Source organism: Rhinoderma darwinii, chromosome 2 (assembly GCF_050947455.1).
Source record: "Rhinoderma darwinii isolate aRhiDar2 chromosome 2, aRhiDar2.hap1, whole genome shotgun sequence".
Classification (NCBI taxonomy): domain Eukaryota; kingdom Metazoa; phylum Chordata; class Amphibia; order Anura; family Rhinodermatidae; genus Rhinoderma; species Rhinoderma darwinii.
The window spans coordinates 250091257-250103351 of NC_134688.1; the positions used below are offsets into that span (position 1 = coordinate 250091257).

General features: G+C 43.1%; 1 protein-coding gene across 2 annotated transcripts; it reads left to right on the forward strand.

Moving 5' to 3' along the window:
* The first annotated feature begins 389 nt into the window (after nt 1-389).
* RPL11 (ribosomal protein L11) lies at nt 390-11572 on the forward strand. Of its 2 annotated transcripts, none has more exons than XM_075853065.1 (6): nt 390-486; nt 2974-3121; nt 3417-3523; nt 5657-5788; nt 9028-9138; nt 11497-11572. In XM_075853065.1, the coding sequence occupies exons 1-6, from the start codon at nt 481-483 to the stop codon at nt 11524-11526; spliced, it is 534 nt and encodes a 177-aa protein (XP_075709180.1). In that variant the 5' UTR covers nt 390-480; the 3' UTR covers nt 11527-11572. The 2 variants fall into 2 exon arrangements, with proteins under 2 accessions (XP_075709180.1, XP_075709181.1); XM_075853066.1 differs by lacking the exon at nt 390-486 and adding an exon at nt 493-635.
* Nucleotides 11573-12095: the final 523 nt, after the last annotated feature.

Here is a 12095-nt window from a genome sequence, read left to right on the forward strand (position 1 = left end):
CGCAAAAAAAAAAAAGTTATAGCTCTTCGAATGTGACAATGGAAAAATTTAGAAAATGGCTTGGTCATTAGGGCCCACAATGCAAGCAGGGGGAAGGGGTTAAAGGAGTTTTCCCATAATCAATATTTATCACCTATCTACAGGATAGATGATAAATATCTGATCAGTGAGGGTCCGGCAGCACGAACCCCCACCGATCCTGGGAGCCCCACAGGTAGTGCGCATGCTCGGCCACCGCTCCATTCATTTCTATGGGACTGCTGAAGCTAGCGCTCGGAAGCCCCATAGAGGCGATCGGTGGATAAGCGATAAATAATGATTATGCGCATGATACCTGCAAACTACTAAGCAATCGGGAATAATCTGGACACGTGACCTCCGACGCAGCGTAAGAGAACGTCCCGGAGACGTCAGCGTCCCTACTTCCTGCAGTATATAAGGCAGAAGCGGAAATATCGCGATCTCTTCCAATCTCCCAACATGGCGGTGAGTACGAGCTGAAGGGACAAGCCCTGCCGGCTCAATCCCTCGCGATCCTCTGTGTGTGGTTGGGAGTTGTGTCCCGGCTCTACGTTGTGCGTTGCTCACTGTTCCAGGGTGATGGCGGCGCTGTTATTGAATGTGTAGATGACATGGTACGAGTGGTTTGCTTGGCCTGCTCTGTCCCCATGGCTGTGTGGAGGGCGCCCGTGTTACGTGTTGTATGCGTATAGTGGAGTCCGGCTGTCGCCGCTCGGATAGACGTAGTAAACTAATATAATGGACGCTGGGCTGCGTGAGTCTCTGGATACATATGTATGTCTTGTAGACTAATGGGGTTCAGGTTGTTCCTGAAGGCTTCTATTGTGTATCGTATGGGAAGCATCCCACCCCTCATCGTAGAAGACATGACGAGACATGCCCAGCTTCTAGGGGGAAGGGTACAGCTGGCAACCGGAAACAGTGTCGCCCCGTTCCAGTGCTAACTTAGTGGCCTATTTTATGGTGTACCCCTTTAAATTGGTTCTCTGTTTTTTGTATGTAAGAGCTTGCATTGATATGTTTCTGTGGCACTCAAGGGATTGTTCACATTTGCGTTGGAGACTCCGTTAGGAGACTGTCCACATCTGGATGAGAATACTAGGAACTATAACGCAGCCTGCTGTGCTTTTTCTGGTAAAGGCATGGACACTATGATAGAACCCATTAAAGTTGTTGGGTGCCAGTGGCCATGCATTAGAACTAGTGATGGGTAATTCATGAATGAGAAGTTCAAAGCGAACACATTTATTTCACATCCCTGGCAAAGACTAGTTCATCAGGAGCTAAAGCAAGTGGGGGAGTCAGCTGGTGACAGCAGCTCCTCAGCCATGTTACTTACCACCTGGTGTTTAGTTCCTAATGCTGGAAAAGGAAAGTAGAAAATCACAACAGCCCAGCAAATACAAACTAAACTCTGACATTGTGTCTCCCAGACACAGCCCAAGTGTGTGTGTGTGTGTTCAAGCAATTCACCCGCATTGTGATAAAATCACTATCTTAGTCCAAAGACCCAGTCTTGCTTCTGACACTGTGTCCTGGCTCTGGGCTCCTACCCATTCCCCATGAATCAGTACCTGTAAACTACAATAGGTGGCGCTGCGTTCAGTGTCGTGCATCTTATTGAACTAGATTGTCATGATTGGTTCTCCTAGCGTATTGGTTCATTAAAGTGCAGCTAAACGTTTAACAATCTTGTGACATGTCAGAAGTTTGGATTGGTGGGGGTCCGAGCACTGAAACCCCCACCAATCTCTAGAACAAAGCAGCTGAAGCGCCCCTGTGAACGCTTTGCCGTTTAGTGTCCGACTTTTTCCAGAAATATATCGGAGTATGTACTCAATAGAAAGTCTATGATCCCGTACTCCGATACATTTATTTCCGGAAAAAGCCGAACAGAAACTAAGCGGCTGAACGCTCACAGGAGCACTTTAGCTGCTTTGTTTTAGCGATTGGTGGTGGTCTGAGCACTTAGACCCCACAAATCAAAACTTCTGACACATCACTATGACATGTCAGAAGTTTGTTAAATGTTTAGCTAGACTTTACGTTCAGTCAGTTTGCAAGACATGTTCCCTGTCAACCTCCTCAGGACCTATTGGCCTCTTCCATTCCCTGTTAGAATATATTTAAATGCAGGACAAGCAGTTAGAGAGAAGAAACACTTGCAACATCCAAAGTGGGACAAATCACTTTTTTTTTTTCCAACCATAATCTGAACCTTCAGGCCCTGTTCACACGGAGTATTTTGTAGTCAGGAAAAATCTGCCTCAAAATTCCTGAAGGAATTTTGAGGCCGATTTTGACCTGCCTGCGCTCTTGCAGCATCTTTCGGCCGTGTTCATTGAGTGACGTGGGCAAAAAACGCAGCGAATAACTTTCTATGCCTCCCATTGATGTCAAAGGGAGTTCCCGAGATGGAAACGTGGGAGGAAAGAGTGACTATTTCTATATTTTTTTTTTTTTCCCCCGCTCGTTGGAAAAAAAACTCCTATTGAAACCAATGGGGGGTGATTTTTGACAGTTTTTTTGGAGCGGATTCTAACGTAACCTCCGCGTCAAACGGCGCCAAAAAGCCTAGTGTGAACTGGCCTTTTGTTCAATTTAAAGTTTATGACCGAGATAGATGTATATATCTGTGTGACATGTTCCAGGGTTCCCCTATGTATTTTCTGTTTCCCATCACTTCTCAACGGTGTCCCAGAGCTAGAGACAATGAACTAATCTTTTGACTGAACTAGTTCCTAGTGAACTAATCCCAAAAATGAACTAGATTTCCCATCACTAATTGGAACTGGTTCTTTTGGTATCTTTATTATTCTGCTCCTCTGATGGAGCAGAATGGAAACACTGATCCAAGTGTGAACAGGCCCTAATAGCAGAAGTTTCCGTTTTGTTGTTTGTCAGTCTTTTTTTTTTTTTATAAGTTCAGGTATCTAATAAATTCTCTTCTAGGAAAAATCTGAGAAGGAAAATCCTATGCGTGAGCTGAGGATCCGCAAATTGTGCCTCAATATCTGTGTTGGTGAGAGTGGTGATAGACTGACCAGAGCGGCTAAAGTGCTGGAACAGCTCACTGGGCAGACGCCTGTTTTTTCTAAAGGTAAGAATTGAATCTTGCTGTTTCTTAAATACTTGAAGGTTGACCATAGGTTTTTTTTTTTTTTGGTGCCAACTGCTCTAAACTTGAGTGCCAGAGTTATGCCAACCTGACAAGATTCTAGTTTGTGGCTGTCTACTGTTATCTTGTGAAACATGACATTGGTTGTAAGTTGGTGCAGCCATTGTCTGCTTAACCAGTCCCCTGATTCTGTTTGTTTTTTTTTTTTTTTAAATGTCATGCATATTACAAAAACACTCTTGCGCTGTGTATTTATGTTGTGCCCCTCCTTTTTAAGCTCGCTACACTGTGAGGTCTTTTGGAATCAGGAGAAATGAAAAGATTGCTGTTCACTGTACAGTTCGGGGAGCCAAAGCAGAAGAAATTCTGGAGAAGGGCCTTAAGGTATGTAGCATTATAGCAATAGGATTTTGGGTCACGATATGTCATGTACAGTACAACACAATTGAATGTGGGATTTAATAAACCCCATTCACACAGTGCAGAGGATTCTTGGCATGCTGCACATTTTTAATAGGAAGCCTTGTACCAACAAATCCTTTTGGGGCATGTCTTTTCTCACTTGGGACCACCCTCTATTAGTCAGCAGAGCTACTAAGCAGCATTTCCCTGCAGTGGCAGACCTATAACCAAATGCCGTTTGGCTTATTGCCCTGGACTTCTGAACCTGCAGTGATCAACTGACTTAACCAGCTTCATTGCAAAAAAGGGTATTCATGGTGAGAACTTAACTTTGGCAGCACCTCACTTTGTATGAAGTCTCAAATTTCTTATCAAAATTGTACAATCCGTTTTAGGCCCCATGCACACTACTGTAAAGGCTCTGTAATTACAGACCCATTCTGTTCAATTGGCTGCAGACAACTTTCCGTATCGCTACGGATGGGTGTCTGTGCCGTAGAAATGTTCAGAAGATTATGGAACTTGTCCGTTCATATGCATTTTACAGGCCGTGCTCCCATACTTTGGGAGCGTGTGCATGGGGCCTTAGGCCTTCCTCCCCTGACTTCTGTTATGTATTCGATGGTTCAACTATATGGGATGTAAATGAGACTATTTGTAACATGTATGCTATAATTTTCCAAGTTGGGTAGTGGCCAAGAATGTGTTTAAAGGGACACTCCACCCAAAAATAAAGCTTCCCATGTGTTGGGAACCTGTCAGTTACTGATTACACAGGCTCCTGTCACACTAATAATAAAGATCACTGCTCAGCCTCTGACTGCATACTTGGCTTAGGCCCTCTTCCTATTGCATTTGCGCTTGATAAACCGATCCATAGGACTCTTAGCTCAATGGATACAAAGTATCCTTTTGGTATGTCTGTACGCTACTCAGCTGACACACTGTCTATGGACTTTGGCCCTTGGTAAGACTCGACATCACTGTCCTTGTATATGGATAGTCTTCTCCATAGCCCTCAGCCAGAGCAATTCAGTGACAACCAGATTTTCCCTGGGCACAGGACATTCCCCTCTGTCTAAAGTGGAAACCATTGCAGCCCCTGACTGGATGCCAAAATGCAATGTGAAAAGTGTCCTAATTAGGAAGACACGAACAGGTGTCCACCCAGCAGGCAGAGATGGTACTGGCTCTAGATGCTCATGCAATGCTATAGTGTACTTGGGCATCATAAGAATTATAGCATAGAAATTAGGCTGAAATCTGTTTACTAAGACAGACAGGATGCTGGGCAGCAGGGAAGTGTGTACAGTATACGTAGTATAGAGATGGCTAGACAATCGGACAGGGGTGCAATGATGGGATGTTTTTCACTGGAGGTCATCTTTAATGAAGTGTTTCCATCTTTGACATATCCAATGGACATGGGTCACACCTCCTTGGATTTACATGTTGAAGAACTAGGTCCCCTGAACCCCATTCTACCTTGCTCAGCTACCACTGCTTCCCGGCTACTTTGTAAACAGTGTAGTTTATCGTGCTTCGCTGTTTCTGTAACTCCCATTCACTTCTATCAGAGTTGCAGAAACTAACTCTGCTGTTTCTGTAAAGCCAGACCACTCAAGTGGAAGGGAAGCAGCAGGTGCTGAGCAAGGTAGAACAGGGTTCAGGGTGCCCTGATCTAGGGGTGGGACCCATATCTATTGGCCGTTTATGGCATATCCTGTGGATATACATAATGAAAAAGGTTAGCACCCGCTACATGTGTATGCAGTTGATGGTTCCTTGGTGCTTAATCTTAACTACATTGTTGCTAGTTGGGAAGTATTTACAGAGCTCTAGCAAAGCTCCAGTGCAACTGTTGACCCTGTCTGATATCGAAGCTGAACACTTTGGTGGTCAGTGACTTGTTGCATGTCTTGTGCTTCTACCATTGTTTCAATTGGGGCAAGGGTTGTTCTTTTGAAGTGTTTAACATTGATACTTCTGTTTATGGTACAGAACGGTTTTGGGGTAACATGCTCCGCATTACATGTAGCAATCGCAAAAATGAGATTCGAAGTTTCTGCCCATTGACTTGCGATTAACACAAATTGATCTTTCTTTATGTTCTAGGTTAGAGAATATGAATTGAGGAAGAACAACTTCTCTGACACAGGAAACTTTGGTTTTGGTATCCAGGAGCACATTGATCTGGGAATTAAATATGACCCAAGTATTGGAATTTATGGGCTGGATTTCTATGTGGTATGTATATTCTATGGGGCATGCCTAGTAACTATATTGACATGTAGGCCTGGCATACAGATGGATGAGGTTGTTTTGGAGCATTGTGCTTTAGGAGCATATACTGTCTTGGCTCTACATGTAGTGTTGAGACTGACATTAAAGGTGGTCTTAACCCCTTCCCGACATTTGACGTATCCATACGCCAATTTCGGGTAGGGGAAGTATGAAGCAGGCTCACTGAGTGAACTCACTCCATACGATGCGGGTGTCAGCTGTTACAGCCGACACAAGCGGCATCTCGCTCGAGCGATCCCGCTAGTTTAACTCGTTAAATGCTGCGTCAATAGCGACCGCAGCATTTAAATCGTTAGAAAGAGGGGGGCAACCCCCTTTAAGCTCATCGTACCCCCCTGCAACGCAATCACGGGGGTGGGCGGGATGGTTATGGCTGCCTGGGGGCCTAATGAAGGCCCCTAGGTCCACCATCTTTGTGCACCTATTAAGCCCTGCCTCTGGCAGGGCTTAATAGAAGCCCATCAGAATCACGATATACTGCAATACATTAGTATTGCAGTATATCGTGCAAGCGATCGAACGATCGCTGGTTGAAGTCCCCTAGGGGGACTAATGAAGAGTAAAAATGAGTTAAATAAAGTTTTATTTTTTTATTTTTTTGAGAGGCATAGTAGTAAAAAAACAAACTATAACATAATTGATATCGCCACATCCGTAAAAGTCTATTACAATATATAATTATTTAACCCGCACAGTTAACGCCCTAGAATAAAAAAAAAATGTAAACGCAAGATTCTTTTTTTTTTTTTTTTTTTGGTCCCCTAATCTCCCACAAAAAATGAAGTGATCAAACATCGCATGTACTCCAAAATGGTATTAAACTACAACTTCTCCCGCAAAAAATAAGCCCTTATACCACTTAATCGACAGAAAAATATGTAATGGCTCTCAGAATTTGGCAACACAAAATTAATTTTCTTTATTACTTAGGTTTTTACTTGTAAAATATAGAAAAAACAATATATATTTGGTATTGCCGTAGTCTTTTTGGCCCGCAGAATAAAGTTAACATGTGTTAATTGCACAGTGAATTCCATAAAAACGGCATCGCTGTTTGTTTCATTTTCTACCCCACAAATGTTTTCCCGTTTCCTAGTACATTACACGGCAACATAAATGGTGCTACGAAAAACGAAAACTCGTCCTGCAAAAATCATTTCCTCATAGTACTATATAGATGGAAATATAAAGACGTTATGGCTTTTGGAAGGTGGGGAAGAAAAAACTAAAATGAAAATCTGAAAGGGCTGTGGCGGGAAGGGGTTAATGCTGCTGAAAAAAAAGTCTAACACAATCAATATTTTGTTTTAGATGTTAACAAGAATATTCTAACTTGTGCTAAACCTTAACCTTATACACATTACAAGTTTTGATGCAGAAACCGCGCCGCAAAACTCTTGAAATGGCTCCCATTGATTTCAATGGGAGGCGGAGGCTTTTTTTTTTTTTTTTTTTTCTCCCCCCGCCAGCGGTAAAACCTGCTAACTGGGGAAAGGGACATGCCCTGTCTATGGGCATTTACGCATTTGACCTCAATGGGAGGCAGAGTGTATCTCACAGTTTTATTCCCATGGCGCTCAATGGCCCCAGGCGAAAAACACAGCGGAAAAGCTGCACGCAGGGAGAGTAAAATCTGCTTCAATCTTCCAAATGAAATTTTGAGGCAGAATTTCCACCTGCGAAAAACTCTGAACCAAGCCTAAATCTGCATACAAAAATCCAATGTCCTGCTTCTTTGCTACATTATCCTGGAGTCTTAATAGGCTGAGGATTACCTAGACATGGGGTACATAACTATTTTTACTGAAGGTTAATTTACCTGGGTACCATAAGATGAATGTCCAAGCTGAACACCATAAGGCTGTGTTCACATGGGTAGATCTGCAGCAGAAATCTAAGCCTTTATCTGCCATTTGTAGATGGTGCCCCACAGCCTTAAACTCATTTCCATGTTCCTGCTGTCAGGCTTTCACGGATATGGATAGAACAGAGTGCAGAGGTTCGGATAACTGTCTGCCACTTGAGTACCCCGCCCAACCCACACCTTCACAGCAAACTATTTTGAAATTGTGAATTGAAAAAGTTGAGGTACTCTGACACTGAAGTACTGGTCACTTTTTGACACATGAAACAAAGACGTGCAGAAGATGTGCCAAGTTATCAGTGGCTTGTGCTGTGACTTGGCACTTCTTGTTAGCCAATCAAGAGGTTGAGTAAGTGAAGTGTCTGTGCCTACTCCCCCTCGTCACTCCCAGTGTTCTATACAGTTCTTTGAATTTTTAAATGGCAACCATTCTGACACATTTTGGAAAATGTGCCAGAACTCTGCACCAATGCACCTTCACCCAAGCCTAGATCTACCCTAATATTTCTCAATATGTTTATACCACAGAACTTGTGTAGACATAACCAGATTTCCTCTGAGTCTATCTTCCATAAGCACTCCGGCCTTTATTTTAACTATGGCTCACTGCAGCTTTGGCTGCTACACAGGTTGCACGGCCAGACTGCTGTCCCTGTGTGCATCACATAATTAAAGTGAGTGTGGCTGCATTGCGATCAGCAGATGAGTGACCTGAAAGTTGCAAGAAATCCAGACCTGCTGGCTGCAATGTGGCAACATTCACTTTGCTGTGTGCATAGCATGGAATTAATCTTTGACCATGTGACCTGTTGTGGTCAAAGTTGCTGTGTAGCCTTGGGGTGATGGCTGTGTCCACATCCATGAGATAGTATGCCAGCTTTCCGGTACAGTTAAACTGCAAGGGTTATGCTGCCTTTGGGTCTTGCCCCTTTACTAGCAAGATCAGCTCTTGGGGACAGGACTGCACAACCATATACTGCATAATAAGGAATTCGCCATGTAATTGTACACTCCCTGAATTGACAATTGCAGCTCTCCCTAGATCTCCTGCTGGCTGGCGTTTTCAGTTGATGGTGGGTCTGCATTTTGGTGTGTACTGATGGGTTAAAAGGAGTACTTCCCGTCGGTTTGCAATGCAAATGGCCTAGATTATGAAGACTACTTTAGAGCACTGTTCAAGCTAATAGTACTCAATACAAGTTCCTGAACCTTGGAGATAAAGCTGAAGGAATGGGGTTAATGCAATGATATTCTGGCCACAAATTGAGCAAGTGTTTTGATTACGTGTCTGTTCTGAGCAATATAAATATTTCTACAGGTACTTGGGCGCCCTGGATTCAGTATTGCTGATAAAAAGCGCAAGACCGGCACCATTGGTGCAAAGCACCGAATTGGTAAAGAGGAAGCCATGCGCTGGTTCCAACAGAAGGTAAGCGAATCCTTAAATGGTCTTTGTTGAAAATGCAATTGTCTAGGAATGCAAAATTGAAGCTTCCTATTATAGGACGGTATCAAATCAACATGAATAGTGTGTTTCACGTTCAGCAGAACTGTTGCGAAAGTTTCTGCAACAGTTTTAGTGTGTCTTGCAGAAATCCATGCACAGTCATGAATAGGACATTTGTGGTGGATTTGTTGGAGAAATTCCTGCATGTGCACATACTCTATAGCAGATTTGTGCTTATGGTATTAGAAGCCTTGTGTTTTGTGCTAGGCCCCCATGGAAACGTGGCCTTGCAGGGGCAATGCAGCAGTTTTTTGCAAGTGTCGCAATGCACAATAAAGCGATTCTAGATTTCCCTTGTCTTGTTATAGGGTGTTTCCTATAAGGGCTTCATGGTGACTATGATCTGTGGCCATGTACGATAAGGATTTACAACCTTTCTAAACACTTGATTTTGCTTGAATTTCATCATGGATTAAAGCAAAACTCCAGTTTGGAGCCACTCTAGATGAGAACTTGCATTATAGGCTTTACCGATATAAAATGATTCTGGTAAGGCTTTGTTCACATCTGCATCAGGGCTCCTTTCTGATCCATTGACTGAATGAATAGCTGTCAACTACACTTCATTCTGTCAAAACGACAGAGCGCTTGCAAAACTGAGACCAACAAACCATTTGCACCAGATCAGTCACCACTGAAACAAATTGAAACCATAGGCTTCTATCACCATTGATTTCAGTCAGGGCTCCGTTCTGACAAAGCTTAGATGGAATGCCTGAACAGAGCCCTGACGCAGATGTGAACAATGCCTTGGGCTGCAGAACTGTTGAGGGTATAATTTTCCTTGTGTTTACAGGAAACTTCAACTACTGGCTGCTTTGGTTTGACTGTATAGCTTATGGGCTATTGGCACGTCATAACTGCAATTGAGCCATTAGCATTATACAAGCTGTTAAAGCTTCGTTCACATCTGCGTTTGGGTCCTGTTCTGACATTCCATCAGAGCGGGTCCCTGAACAGACAAATGGAAACCTCTGGTTTTGGTTTGTGTCCAGGGTCCCGTTCTGACAAAGCTCAGACGGTGTCAGAACAGGACCCAAGTGATGTGAACGAAGCCAAACTGCCATCATGCAGCAGTAGAATTTCTATATATTTACACACTATGTACTTTGTGTTTGCTGATTGTCCACAGCAGACTTTTCAGCCCAACAAACAATTAGGTTTGGCTTTTCAGCTGCAATTCCCCTAGTGGACCAGGGTGGAAATGCTGTGTACTTTATAGCAGCATATCTGCCCTGTGTGAACATAGCCTAAAATTCTCCTCCCTTTAGTGGAGCGTTCTCAAACTGGAGTCTGCTGCCAGTCTGAATTCCATGGAATTTCCACTAAATGTTCATCTGCATTGAGACGAGTGTTTCTAGTGACAAACTGGATAGTAGACCACTTCTAAACAGCACAAATACAAGGTTGGACTGTTCTGGAGAGAATTTCTCTAAGGCCCCATGCACACTACTGTAGAATTTGTCTGGTCAGTAGAAGTGAAATGTTCCATAATTAGACACCTTCCCATATATTTGCAGGAAGGTGTATGTGCTGTAGAAGGCCTCCGCAAAAGATAGGACAGACCGTGCTCCCATACTAAATGCGGGTGGCTGTTGCCAGCTGTGCCCGTAATTAGTTATTATGGGCATGGTTGTGTGCAGGGGGCCTGACTCTTTAGGAACCAAATATGTCTCTATAATATACACTGGCGACTATGACTGAGACAGATGGGAAAATGATCTGCACACGCGTGTAAACACAGCTCGGGGTGGGTTTACATGGGCAGACGTCTACTTGTTTTAGGGTTGATCAGTGCTCTGTATAGGCAGATCAGCTGTCACGAACAGGCCCTATTACACAGGGCAATGCTATAGTGTATGGAGACATGCAAACAAATAGGGACTACATGATTGTATCATTGTCAGCATCACAGCCTCCTCTTTACATGGAGATGTGCCGCTAACAACTATTTTAGGCTGGGGCTAGACATGGACTTTGTGTTGTCGTGATCAATAAGTTGCAATCCATAGGAATTCATTGAGCAACTTAAATCCCAATTCATTTCTGACAAGTGTAGCTCTGAAACCCCAGCATGTAGCCATTAAAAATCACTAGCATATCACGTGACTGGTGGTGGTGGAAGCAGAAAGCCACAATTCTGCAGATGAATACACTTGTGCCACTTGTACACCAGTTTTCTGGCATAGAAAAGTCAATGTTAAATTCACCCTTTGTATGTAATGCTGAATATCTGTAATAATGCAACTGTAGTAACACCAGTATTGTATTGTCTTTCAGTATGATGGAATCATCCTCCCTGGAAAATGAGCTGCTTCAGTTTATATAAAATCAATAAAATTTCTGCTAAAATACACTTATGTTTTGTGTTTTTTTTACAAGTGGACTACTGTAAGTGAAACATGGCCAGTCTAAAATGCTTGAAACGTGTTTTTTTTTTTTTTTTTTTTATAAGCATATTGCAAAGAACTGACACCCCAGCCTAAGCACCCATGGCAGGGTTATATGAAAAGAGCAGTTCTTTATAAGCTATGTAGAATTTAATGTATGGGCCTTTGTGTGAATCAAATAAGATGGTATGGGTAAATGCCTCTGCACTTGTTTGCCATTAAGACCAGATTTGCTTAATGTTTTGTGGCAGCCAGAAGTGGACCCATAAGGATCAAGTGTATAAAGAAGACTGATGCGTCTCATTTCTTTTGTATCCACTCCTGTGAATGGCTCATACTGCATCAAAGCCATGTGATCCTGGCCTAAAGGCCCCTCACTATAGAAATCTGGCAAGAAATTGGGTCTTCACACATTCATGGCCATGTCTGTGGTATACATAAGGCTTCATTTATCACTACATTTATCACTTGTCAGTTTAAAAAAAAAAA